This window comes from Archocentrus centrarchus, chromosome 24 (assembly GCF_007364275.1).
Source record: "Archocentrus centrarchus isolate MPI-CPG fArcCen1 chromosome 24, fArcCen1, whole genome shotgun sequence".
NCBI classification, from domain to species: Eukaryota; Metazoa; Chordata; class Actinopteri; order Cichliformes; family Cichlidae; genus Archocentrus; species Archocentrus centrarchus.
Genome location: NC_044369.1, coordinates 12159758 through 12173721, shown reverse-complemented (window position 1 = coordinate 12173721; position 13964 = coordinate 12159758). Strand labels below are relative to the sequence as shown.

The window sequence follows — 13964 nt, the reverse complement described above, 5'->3', positions numbered from 1 at the left end:
CCCTGGCCAGTTTTGCATTTTGCACTACCAGTATTCCTTCAAGTTTTGAAAAGTGTACCACAGCTTTGACTGCATGTAGCTTGCTGCCATTGCCGTGTATGATTGTTCTTCAGGACCTCGCGGGAGTGATGTCACATGGTCTCATTCTCTTTTGGTCTAACCCTGATGTGCTTTGGTACTGAAACTTGGCACAAATTGATTTAGTGTGACTCAGTACTCTGCAGTACCAGCATAATTTGGTCAGTACCCAGCCCTAATGCTGATTTTATTTTATTTATTTTTTGGTTTACTTAAGTAGCATTTTCTAGCAATGCGTTAGATTCACAGAATGTGGAAAAACTGTGCTGACGTATTGTTCAAGTTACACATCTCAGGCTGTTCATCAGCTTCATAACATTTCCAGAACACACTTAATCTTCTTTATACCAAAAGAGAGGGGAACATAACCTGTGTTTGTTTTACAGGTTATTAGTTAATAATTTTACTGGTCTGGCTCACTTGACATCAAGTTGGGCAATATGTGGTCCATGAACTAAAATTTAGCACAAGTATTAGCACCAAACATTAAGCCTATATAAATGAATAAACCACTATTATAATGTTAATCTCAAAGCAGAGATGGATGTGATGCATTCCCTCATAATGTGCAGGAGGATGTTGTGAAGCACGAAGATCTTTTTTGGATTTGAGAGGGGAAATTAAGTGCTGTAGCTGCACTTCATCAAAATGTAAATAGAGGTGAAACACTTGACTCCAGCTGCACAGTATTAAACTGTTACAGCTTTTAAAAAAATATCAGCAGTGTGTCTTTAATAAAATAAACTTTATTAGTGTGAATTTCTCATAACTATAGCTCATGCCAAAATCCCTCCTGTATTTTCCCTCTGAATGCTGCACTTGTGTTTTCCCGTTGGACTGTTGCCCTTTGCTGCAGAACACTCTTCATCAAGGGCACAACAAAACACTCACTGGGGCAATGAAACACGGGATGTTAAAATGGAAACTGATTGTGTAACTGCAGTAATCTCAGTGCATCATTTTCTTTGTGTTCCAGCATCAGTGATATTCTGATGATATTTAAAAATTCTGCTGTGAAAACTGCCCACTGTGGGAAAATCGGCCATCCTGCATGTTGCAGTTGGCATCAAGATTTGTACACAGTCTTTTGTGTCTGGCTAATATCAGAGGCTGACCTACGTGGGACTGAGTCTGGCTGATGAACAAGGAAAAAGCCTTGGTTCCAAAATGTTTCACATTGTGAAAGCAGTATTTTAAGTTCCCAGATTTTGCCTGTTTTACATGCTTTGCTCAGAGTTCCTTGGATATCATGACTTTATTTAGGCCTTTCTGATGAGTCAGGTCTTATGTTCAGTAAAAGGTCTCTGGAGAGCTGTTGTGTGCAGCTAAGGGCCTTGGACAAACTGGTACCCATCATTAAATCTTATCTGTAAACATCTTAACAACTTGCTGCAGGGTTGGGCAATGATTAGGTCTTCACAATGATGCCCTTGTTTGTCTTGTGTTTAAATTATTGATGTACTTTCACCCAAACTCAAAATGAAAAACCCAACTGGCATGTTAAATTCAGCTCAAACCAAAATGATGAAGAGAGAAACTTTGGCCAGCAACATGTATAGAGGAAGTAAAAGTAAAGTTTCTGTAGGTAAACTGTGAACTGATTAACAGTTGCATGGATGGGTGGTTATGCTTGTAAAACCCAAACACTTCCTACTCTGGTCCTTACTCCTGACCAAATGACCCTGTATTTCCTGCCACCTCCAAAGAATACAAGTAATTCTGTTAAATGTCTCGACTTACCAGTGTGTGTATCAAGACCTTCATGTACTACAAAAAGGGTTTGGCAATCAAACAAAACTTAAGCAGGTTAGTTTTCTTGTTATATCCCACCAAGGAGGGGCTATATGAAATAAAAATCTTACCAGAGGTGGGACGTAGCCCAGTTCAGTTGATCCAGATCTGAATCCAATTTTTGGGAGGATCCTTTAACATTGATATACTGGACATAATGTGACTAATCACATTATTTTAACACAAATGCATATAAAACTGAAGTAGGAAAAATATCAAACTAATCTGGACCCAGATATCCTTTTGGATCTGGGGGCTTAGTTCATGTTCTGTGTGGGTTAGGGATTTTCAGCTGTGATAGCGGTATACAGCCTTGACTGCTCTTGATTGGTTTAGGCTCGTTTAGTTTCTATGGATATGAGGGAACACAAGATATTTGGCCTGTGTGCATATTAATGAGAGCCCTCATGCTCATAAATCACTGGGTGCATGTAATTATGTACTCTGCTAGAACGGATGCTTCTCTCATTGAATATTGAACTTGTTCAATCTGTGCAATTCATTGTACAATGCTTCCTCGTCTGCTCCTCTTACCATAGCTTTCTTCAAAGTTATTACTGTTTTCTCTCTCCTTGCATGTACACCCCAACATTTTTTTAAAAGATGATCAAAATAAGAATGAATCACCTTAGTTTAATATTATGAATGCAAAAGGTCTAAACATGTATAGTGTATGTAGACGATAAATACTTTTTGTACCAAAAAGTGTCTTTAACATCATACTGAAAATATATTTATTTCCATCCACCCATTCATTTTCTTCCACTGATCCAATTCAGGGTCGTGGGGGAGCTGGAGCCTATCCCAGCTGCTATAGAGCGAGAGGCAGGGTACATCCTGGATAGGTCGCTAGTCTGTCGCAGGGCTAACACAGAGAGACAGACAACCATTCACAGCTCTAACACAGACACTGCTGCAAATTATTTTGTCATTTCATCATTCGGCAAATCCTCTATGCAGTTGTATGATTTGTTAATAACAACAGCATAGTGCTGACCAAACTGGCTTTGTTTCTGTGAGTATGGTGCTCAAACCCCCCCTCCCCGGACAGTATTTCTTTCACAGTGACAAATCATTGTGGTATTTGCCGGTCTACCGAAGCCTGAAGAAATTTGACCAACATAAAATGGAGCCCAGAAAATACTTTTACTAACAGTTTGTGCAACCTGTGGTTTCTTCATGACAGTGGTCGGCAACATAGTCTTGTGTTGCTAAATGCAGCGCACACGAGGTGCTGTCTTACTTCAGTATTGGACTTTTCAGCAAAGCAAGCATCAGTAAATTGTAGGAGTTAATGTTGTGATTTTACCTCAGACTTTTCACTACAAAATTGTGTAGAAAACACTCATTTTGCATTTTTTAAAAAAAAACTCTGTTTTCTCAAATAATGGCATCTGTTGTTAACCACTATCGATTAGTGCTGCACAATCATACTTCTTGTCTCTGTAACTTAAGGATACTGTCATTTTTAAGACATTCAGAAAGGTCAGTAATGAACCTGTAATTCAGGGCTCTTTTTCTTCTGCAGCCATAAATTTGCCCACAGTTAGAGGCATTCATACTCAGAAGATTCAGTAGTTCAGTGCCTGCAGAGAGTTAAGGGCATTTATGAATTATTTACTGAGATGCCAAAATTACTCTAAGGTATAATTATACATCTATTTGTCTTTTCAACCCAGATCCACTTTGTGACCCATCTATGGTGTTTAAATTGCATCAAGACAGTAGTCTAAGTCCTAAGGTTGTGTAGGATTAGTGGTCAGAATATGCTGTTTAGACAGATTACTTTGGTTACTGTGGGTAATGTTGGCTACACTGTAGTCACTCCATATACTAGTCTTATTTTATCCTTAAGAAAAAAGTGTTTTCTGCTTTGAAATTTGCATCTTTAGCAGCCTGATTAACTTGGTATTTGTCTGATCTCTCAGATGCTTTCTTGTTCTTTGTTCTCGTTCATTGCCTCTTGGTTCTAATGGAAATATTTTCCTTCCTTGGTAAGCACCCTGAGGAATTTGTGCACTAATGCATCTGTATGTGAAAGGCAAAAATAGCTCCACATTGGGAAACGCATCTGCATGTCAGACTGTATCTAATAGGCCCAGCCATCCTTAGTCTCAGGAGGATAAAGACAATTCCCTGTAAAGAAATGAAATGTTTTTGCAAACTACACTTACTGAGGAAGCTTACATAAAGCATATTCTGAGTATCTGAAAACTGAGTTTGAATGGTTTGTTTCCATGAAGCAGAGGCAGAGAGGTTTGTCATCTTCTACATGACCATGAAAAATCAAAAAGGAATTGTGGAGCGTGCTTTAGAGAGAAAAATATTATCAATCTACTGAAGGTTAGACTCAAAGGAAGGAGGATTGTTTAGAAAAACAGATTTATTTGCTTCATACCAATAGATAGTTGGGTAGACTCATATCTGTGTGACACTGTTAAACTACAGCACAGTGATGGGAAGAGAAGAGTATGGAGAAGGAAAGGAAGGGCTCATTATCCCATGCATATCCCATCATCTGCAAAACATGGTGGAGGCAGTGTGATGCCACAGGCATTATAACTGCCAGTGGAACTCGAGCACTGGTGTTTGTTGATGATAGTTGAAGTGGCAGGATGAATTCAAAAATATCTAGAGCTCTATTTTCTGCTCAAATTCAGTCAAATGCTGTAAAAAATCATTGCATGGCGCTTTACAGTAATGATAAGTAATGACCCCAAGCATACTGCAAAAACAGTTTAAGAATAGGACTCTTCTTAAACAACCAAGTCAGTCATGTGACTGACCCAGTGGTTCTCAAACGTTTTCTGGCATGCTCCAGTTTAGCTGGAAAAAGTCCACTCCCACAAACCCCCTAATTATTAACAATAGAAACATCCAAGGTGAATTGTATTTAAATAAAGATCAGCTTAATGGCACCAGCAAAATTTAGACTTTTTTTTACTCACTCACTCACTCACTCTTTACTTTAAATCACTATAGAAACACGCTGATAGGCATGGCTGTTATTTGCTTCCTAAATCTTAGGAGGTAGCTGGTGTTGTATATCACTGCAATAATACTAGTATTTCAGGTGCCAGCTGGTAAGGGCATCTGATAAAAGGGTCCTTAAAATTTAACTCCAGTAATCATCTAGTCAAATAGTCCCACACATCATTACTTGGCAAATAAAATATTTGCAGTGGAGAAACTATTATTTAACTTATTTCGTGCACCTAACCTGTATTGCTCTATCCTGTATTTCATTACGACTGACTTGCTTTCCACTCTTTAGATAATACTGTATGTTTGAATCTAGCGTACCTGCCCAGTGTGATGTGACCCAGGCCCACACACGTCTACCGCGTACCACTCAATGGGAAGAAATGTGAGCTATCCATGGGTCATGTTAACGACAGCACATTTAGGCTGCAGGGGGCATTGTGGCTCTTTTATCCTTCTTGTTCCAGTTTCGTATTCAGGCTGCCCTTTCTGTATGGAATACTTTGAGATTCGATATTTTGGAAAATTGGCATTAAAGCAAAGTAGTGTGTTAACAAATAAGCATGGGTACAGTTACACTCCCGTACTGCATTCACTCTGAGCAGGAGCCAGTGGTCTGACCAGCAGAGATCGGTTGCATAAGTACCTCGTCAGCAGTCAACACGACTGGAACATTTTCACTACATGTCAAACTCATTGTGAATTTTTTGGCTTTGCCTCACCGTGAGATCTCCCCATGTCTCACCATTTCAAGGGGTATTGCCTGTTCAGTTACATAATATCACCTAATACCACAGATTCTCTCACCCTGACTGCGCTCATTCTGTTTAAAACACTCTGTAGCAGCAGATGGAAAGAGCACAAATGTGTTTTAAGGCTGTAATACCATTGCTTTCAGGATTGATTAATTTTTATTATTGCAACTGTCTTGTCTATAAAATGTGAGACTGCGTTGGGGAAAAATATGGATCATATGTTCAAGACTCGGTTTATCGCATTAGTCACCAAAAATGAGACAATCTTCATTTTTTTGATTATTGGAATCAACATATGGTAGCAGTATTTGCATTACTATATGATACAAAATTAATTAATTGGTCAACAGAAATAGTTTTCTGGCAATCAGTAAATCAGTGATTGATTTTATGTATTGTATTTTGGCTATTAATACATGTGGACGTTATATAGATCTGATTTATTCTGATAGAAATGAGAGTAGGAATAAGCACCCAAAAAGTGTTGAATTTAAAGGGAACCTATTGGTCTCATGTGGACTCTACTAAAGTAGCTTTGCATGACTTAAATAAGGATTATTTTGACCTTTATCTGATGCTTGGCCTTTGTGCAGCAAAGAAACAAGCTAGTTTATTCCCTCTATCTTTTGATTAGAGGGAATAAACTAGCGCTTATAATCTTCTGATTGGCTGCCTCTCACAAACAAAAAGTTTGGCCTTATTGTGGGTGGGGCTTTTGTTCAGAGTCAGAGCTATATTAGGGATATCACCTCTCATGTCAGAGTTTTTATTTTACTCTTAGCTATCATTTAGAGCACACAAGGCTCACAGGGCTTGTACATACACTGGCCCCATTATTTGAAACTTTGCTCAAAAACATGATACACACTTTAATTTACACACCCACACACACACACAAAAAGTGATATTACTCTATTTACAAACACCTCACTGTCAACTCCTGTCATGGACAACATCTATATTTGTGTAACTCCAGAACATTTGGAGTATCCTAGGTGTTGAGCTGCTGTAAATCAGACCAGCTGTATCGCCCCGCTACAGTTACAGAAGGACTCCAGTGTTTGCAGCATGAAACAGAACATCACTGCACAGTGTGTCACTGCATTTCTGGGCAGCTGCCAAATGCTGTTTATAGCTTAGCGGGGGTCAAGTTTGACAGCTCTAATAACCCTGACCGCACTCTGTCTAATCCATAAAAGGCTTTGTGATCAAAGCTAACAATGACTGGGTTGCCTCTGTGTGGCAAATACATTTGGTGTATTGTGTCTGTGATCAGTAGAGGCTGTGTTGTTGTGCCAGTTTGTCTTTAGACCTCAATCAGGTTTTGAATTGGCCACGGGTGCCAAAAACAAAAATCTAACTAAGCACTTGTACTATTACCCAAACAAGTCACACCAGCTTAGAGAACATTTGCAGTCGTCATTCCAGCTCTTATCTGTAACTTGTTTCTGTGGGGAATAAAATAAAGCTTTGTAGACCATATCAGCAGTGAATCAATGTATTTCCTCCTTTTGTGTGATTCCAGATGCCCCCTCTACAGAGCAGCAGGAACTGTTCACCCAGAAACTCCAGCAGTGCTGCATGCTCTTTGACTTCCTGGACTCAGTCACCGACCTGAAGAGCAAGGAGATCAAGAGGGCCACACTTAACGAGCTGGTTGACTACGTTTCCACCAACAGGGGTGTGCTGGTGGAGTCCGCATACCCGGAGATCACGAACATGGTGAGGTTGCACATATGCATTTCAATACAATGCCCAAAACAACAGCAGCAATTAATCCCCACCTGGTACTTATTTGACAGCAAAGATGGCTCCTCTCTGTGTCATGGTGTAACATCCTGTACACTTGAGCAGGATTAAAAAAATGGAGGCTGATCTTGTGTCTAGACAGGCATATCAGCAACGCACGAGGTGCATGCCCCTGTCCTTTTCCACTTTAAGCACAAAGGCCACATTGTAAACAGATAGAGAACATTATTATTATTAGATTTATTTGAAGTTTTCCTTTTATCTGCCCTTTCCTCTCCTCTCTCGTGTTCTTCCACCTTCCTCTGAGTACAAGTTGAGCAGTGTTTGGTAAAGTAGAACATGGGCAAAATATGGCTCGAGGGCTAGAACTGGCCTATGGGCCCTGACTTCCTGAAAGGAAACATTCAGCATTCAACCCCTCCAGCACTGTGTGCACAAACAAACTTGTCTTTGATGAACTACAGAAAATTATAACTAGCTAATAGTTGTTTTTGTTTGTTTTTTTTGTTTTTTATGTACAATTGTGCATAGTATTGTGCACAATAGTAAGTTGGATATACTATGTTTTAACATAGTATAGATTTGTGTTTCCAGCCAGTGCCCTGAGCAGCCCAGTGTCCTCCCACAGTACAGTAATGAGTCATGCGCAGCATTTAGAAACACAGTAGTCACTGCTGGAGTGATTCACTCCATACTGCAGATTATCATGATGGATACGATTGAGCACATCCACAGCTGAGTCAAGGAGTCTTCACGTTACTAATGTGGGCAGCAATTCATGTCATGACTTAAAACCATTGATGTAGGATTTGATTTATGTGAGACTTTTAACTCAAAGGTGTCTTTTAACAGAGTAATTACCCACTTAATTGGGGAATTATGGCTAAGTGGTGGTAGCACATGAGAAGTCCACTGACAGTCATGAACAGTCAGTCTACCTGCAGAGAGTGTCAAGAAATATATGATGCAACTGGTCTGTGGGCCACTCGTACTTGTGCTGCTGTTGGTCCATCAGCCAGCCACAGAGTAGAGTTAAAACCAATGAAAAATGTCTACTGCAGTACTTGGGTATTTTTTCATACTCTATTTGTTTTTTGTTTTTTAATCTTTGATTTATTTTCCTTATGCGTTCCATTCCTGGTAAATTCTGCTTTCACTCCCTTCCCTGTTCCCTGTTTTGACTGACGCACAGCATCATCCACGTCGGGCATGCTGCTTTTGGGATTTTTGGAGGACTGCACAGGGGCATTTTTACAGTGGTTGAAAACCCATCTCTAGGCTCTCTGTAGGAAAATGCCTCTGCAAACAGACACAACTGTGGTAGCATAAATAAAGCATAAAGCATCTGACTGTGGACTCAAGAGCACAATGAGATGGATTTGTAGGGTTAGGGTAAATAAGCTCTCGCACCACAGTGAAACAAAAAATAACATTTTGAGCTTTTTTTTTTTCATTTGGAAGTCAGTCTAAACATTGATGGTCAGCTTATATTTGGCTGTATTGTTTAAACTGGTGCACCAACTGTGTTAAATGTACAGCTTTAACAATACTGTACTGTGCAGAAGCCTTGAGCCACCGCTTATTTACAAGGAGCCAGACTTTTTTTTTTTTTTTTTTTTTTTTTTTAAGTGGTTTTGAGCAGTAGTATATAGATAGTTTCTGGTAACTGGGATGACTTGGTTCAGTGCCCCTTTTTATGCATTTTTCTCTCTTCTTTGTCGTTTTCTTTTTCCTGGTTTCTTTTTCTTTTCTTTGCAGTCTAATCGATTGGATGATTAAACTACAAAACACTGCCAAACCCTAATGTGCACCTATAATCTTTGTACCACTTTTTGTTTAAGCATCTTGAGTCCATATCCTGTTCTATTATTGAAACTAAAGTAGGAAAACAAACCTAAAAACAAACTTGTTCACAACTTTACATCTGCAACTACTGGATAAAAAATATGCCGATGGTAATGTGTCTGTAGGGTTAGGGGATTTTTTCACTTGGACTGCTTTGAACAGTTTTAGCTATAACATCATCAACACACAAATTTCAAGCATCCTCAGCACAAGCTTTTATTGCACTCACAGTGACAGCAAGTTGTCATCTACTTACACAACACCATCTTTGCATCACCTGTCTTGCCTCCATGTTGCTCCATGCCTGTAGGGAGGGCACAGAGTTGAACACCTAAACACATCCATGTGCACACACTGCATATATCAGCACTGTAGTGGTAAACGAAAGCTTGTTAGATGTTATTTTGTGGTCTGCCTCAGTGTGGCATGAGAAATTGCTTCATATTAATCCAAAGTAATAAAAACAAAACTCGCACAATCCTCATCATAAATCACACTAACCCCCCCCCCCCCCCCATTAATTAAAAATGTATGCAGTTATTATTTATTTGTCTGCTCAGTAAAATATGCTTTCATCTCATGCATCTGAAATATGCTTTTGCACTTTTTTTTTTTTTAATCATGAGCAGTTTAAAAAACTAAAACTCAAATCAAAATGTAGTTATGACTGTTTTCTAGCAGTAAATAAGAGCACTGGTGCAATTTGGTCTGTTTTTTGGTTACTAGAAACATAGTTAATAAGACACCTATCAATCAGCAGCAGCTGCAGTATGCCCCCAACCCCCTGTGACCCTGAATTGAGTAAGTGGTCAGAAAATAGAAGAAAATTAGTAGTTTTGGTCTGATCTTCAGCGGCTTTGGTTTTCCCAGCACCAGGTTATCAGGTTTGTTACCTTGAACAGTGTACCGACTCCTGACTTTGTCACTTCTTCATAATGCCATTTGTCAGTGCGGCTTATAATAGAGAAACACGGGTTGAGCTTAAGCGTAAGCCCAGTTCAGAGCCAGCTGTCTCTACAGACAGGCTTCTGAAAGAGGTTAGACAAATAGCAGCGGCACTATCAGAAAGCTGGTTTGATAATAGCCCTCCTGGATACTCCATGCTAGGCATCACATGATAATGAAGAGGTGAGTGTTTAAAGTGATGGCCGTTATTCTGCTGCGGGAGAGGACTGCTCTGATCATGGAGGATGTTAGTAAAGAGCAAGGTTTCTCATCTGTGTGAAAAGTGTTTTTTGCCTCTATAATTATTGTTACTTCAATTCTGTCAGTTTTGATTGAATACTTCTATAAAAGACGGCAGGTTTAGCTGAAAATGAGGTAATTCCCCTTTTATTCCCTTTAATTCCTTCATTTTCTGCATTCAGTGCTTGCACTTTTCCCACATCTTCCTCCCCCTCTCTTGTCCTGTGTGTTGCTAGGTGTTGGTTGCTACTGCTCTCACCCTTAGACTGACCCAGCTTCCCATCATCGGTGAGCCCACACTGCTTTCAGCTGCAGCGCCGTCACTTGAGAACAGCTTGCTTTGAAACCTCCTACGTCACTTTCACACGCTTCATTTTTTTTCCCCTGTGAATTTTCTCACTCACCTCCCATATTTGTCATCCTCCTACAGTATTTTGTCTTGTTTTGTCCAACTCTAGTTATTTTTCAATATTGTGTGGCGACTTGGGGAATTGAAGAAGCATGCCTGGTACTTACGTGGTGAAATATGTTACATAGATGGTGTGAATCAGAGCGTAGGACAAAGAATAGCCAAACAAATACCCTCAATGAAGTTAGGAAGTGTTAAATACCTTACTACCTGGCTTTAATGTGTTTCAGGTTATGCCTTGTTAATTGCTCTTGAATGTTTATGGCATTTGACTGTCACCTACATTTCAGCTCAGTCAATAATCTGCCTCAAATCAGGAAAAGTAAACATTAATAGAGGTCATTTATCTACCTTATTGGCTTCAGCGTAGTCTGCAGATCAGGATTTCTGTCAGAGGACCAAGAAGAAAGTGAGAGGCACAGGGGTGACAGTTTCCATCTTTCAAAATGAGGAGATTATAAAATGAATATAGATGTCAGTGGTAGAATCATGTTTAACCTCATTAAACTAGACATAAGTGTTCAGATTTCAGCTGAACAGGTAAATCAGTATTAAGCCATTATAGTTGCTGGGTTCTTTAGTTGTTTTTTAACTTTATAGTTTTTTTTTTTTTTTTTGTTTGTTTTTTCCCCTAGCTTATTGTAAAGATGCTAAACACTTAACATGATCAGCAACAGGACAGATTTGCTGACTTAAAGGTTTATTTTAACTTTTGTCTAAAATATGCAAATAAATATTAGGCCTGGTTTTGAGGGTCAGTTACACTGGCAGACCCCCTACCATATATTATCTTAGGATAATATAAGAATGTTACAGTGGGCTAGAAAGTTGCCTGAAAAAAAGTGATGCATCCATTCACATCCAGGCAGACCTGGAGCTGTAAATCTTTATGTACCCCATGGGTACATAATTTTCCCAAGAGGCCACATGAGAAATTGGGACTGTTGTGGAGTGCCGTGTCTATAAGTTGTACTCAATTCTGCTCAGTATTAAACTGCTACTGATAAGAGTAGATGTTACAATTAGGCCCTAATTGTGGCCCCTTGGAAAATTAATTACTTATCCCTGATGTACTGTGGCAAATAAATCTCAAATAAGTTAGAAGTATAATGTTATGTGATATTTCACAAGATATGGGCATCCCCACACTCTGCCCAGTGTGCTTGTACCAAAGCATTGAGCATTGCTACTTAAAAAAGTGCGAGAGCCTGAGTAGGTAGAGAGATGAATTTAAGTATACAATTAAGATAATAAAATACAATCTAGGAAGTCTAGCTGCCATGAAAGAATTATACGTTTAAAGGCAGAATCAGACAGCACAGCAAGGTCAATAATTCAAATCTAGTGTTCCTATTACAGATTAATCCAACACTTTGTGTGGATCTGACTAAATAACGCGTCACATTTTATTATCTGGTTCACCCTTCATCCTTGTTGTGCTAACAAGTTGATGTACTGGCTTGATTGAGATCTGTGAAGGCTGAAGTCAGTCTTGGTGTTAGATGGAGATACATGCTGGTCACACAAGTGTATATATTGCTGGATTCAACAAGTTAATCAATGTATTTAAAGCTACTTTGAGATGCTCCCTTATTTACTGGGTACAACGAAATTAACACTGCTTGTTAGGTCCAGTATCTTAAATGTAAAATTTTCTGGGGTTTCCTGTGCACATTAATCCAAATATGTTGTTGCACATGTTACCTCTTGGAGCAGGTCATTTTTTACTATTTTCTGATAATTTAGAGACTATATTATGAGTCAATCAACAGGGAAAAATCTTTTTCTATTTGGCATAGAAACAAAACTACATTGGGCACTTTGGGTCTGGCAGATGTTATAGGTGAGTGTTGAATGCTTATATTTCTTAGTGCTCCTTAGCAAACAGCCTGAATTTCCAGTGGCGAAGCAAAAAATTTGCAGGCTGCCGCTTTTGTTGCTATTTGGTTAAATAATACATGTAAATTAGTTTGAATAGCCAGGTGGTGTTTTCATCTGCACAGAAACAGCTGCACAACAGTGTCAGGCTTCTCTAATCTAACAGGAAGGACACATGCAGGCAAATAACACAGTACTGGAACAGTGGCGAGCTGAAGGGCTCATTCATCCTTGAAGGGGATGGGCTTATAGCAGCACTAGACTGAACGTCATACATTGCTTTCAGCTAATAGTGAAATAAGTCTAAAATAGTAATGAAAATCAAAGCTGGTCTAGCTGGATGTCACAGCAACCTAAGCATTGTTACTGAGAGTTACCATGCTCAGTGAACACTTCCACCAACAAGTGTATAAGGTCACAAAGAGTTCGCCAAAGCTTCAGCCAAAACAAATCCCGTAAAAACTTGCAGTAAATTAAATGTGTTTTAAACCAGATTTTAAACATGTTCAATAACTTTGTAACTCTTTTCTTTGTAGTAAAGTAGATTAGATAAAAAACAAACAAAACTTTCAAAATGAAAAAAATAGTGTTAAAAATCTGCTCTTTCTTTGCCCTTACATAACAGGACACTCATAATTCGACTTAATATTGTGGCCACTGTCTTGGTTTACAGAATTACTGCCAAATAGCAATAATTCAGATGTTAGAAAATGGGTGGAGAATTGCTGGCTCTGCTGAGTTTGGTTTGCTTTTGTGAGTTTATTAATCTAGCTTTCTTTGAAGTTACTGTTTTATGGCTACTATTCCACAGACAATACAAACTATACATTTTGGCTACTCATCCATGTCAAACTGTTGCAACAGCAAGCATTATCTGTTCATGATTTTGGAGTCTGTCTCTAAAGTTTGAGACTGTAAACTGGGCATGTGCGTTGTGATTTTATTTAGAAACTTTGTTAAAGGGCTTTAACACCTAAAGCAGCTGTGCTCTGAGACAGCAGTGCAAGTCGTGGCAGGGAGCGTCACACAGATGAAATGAGAAGTGAAATCAATTTTTTTTTTTTTTTTTTTTTTTCCCCATAAAAACACTGATCTACAAACCATACATCTAGTGGGATTTTTTTGACAGTGACAGAGATGGAAGTTTTGGCAGCAATAATTTCACTGGAGAGAACAGTTGCAGAAAAGTAAATCTTGTCCAACTCACAGTTCAGTGATTGTAATTCTCCTCGGGGGTGGGGGGGGGTCACAAGAAAACCTCCATCTACAAGAATCTTAACAGCACAGAAAAG

The 13964-nt window shown here is 39.1% G+C and overlaps 1 protein-coding gene across 2 annotated transcripts in view; it reads left to right on the top strand.

Moving 5' to 3' along the window:
- The window catches only part of ppp2r5a (protein phosphatase 2, regulatory subunit B', alpha isoform), a 56794-nt gene that overhangs the window by 19204 nt on the left and 23626 nt on the right, over positions 1-13964 (top strand). For both annotated transcript variants that reach the window (XM_030720992.1, XM_030720991.1), the window contains exon 2: positions 7132-7328. In XM_030720992.1, coding sequence (XP_030576852.1) covers positions 7132-7328 — 197 coding nt within the window. The remainder of the gene's footprint in view (positions 1-7131; positions 7329-13964) is intronic.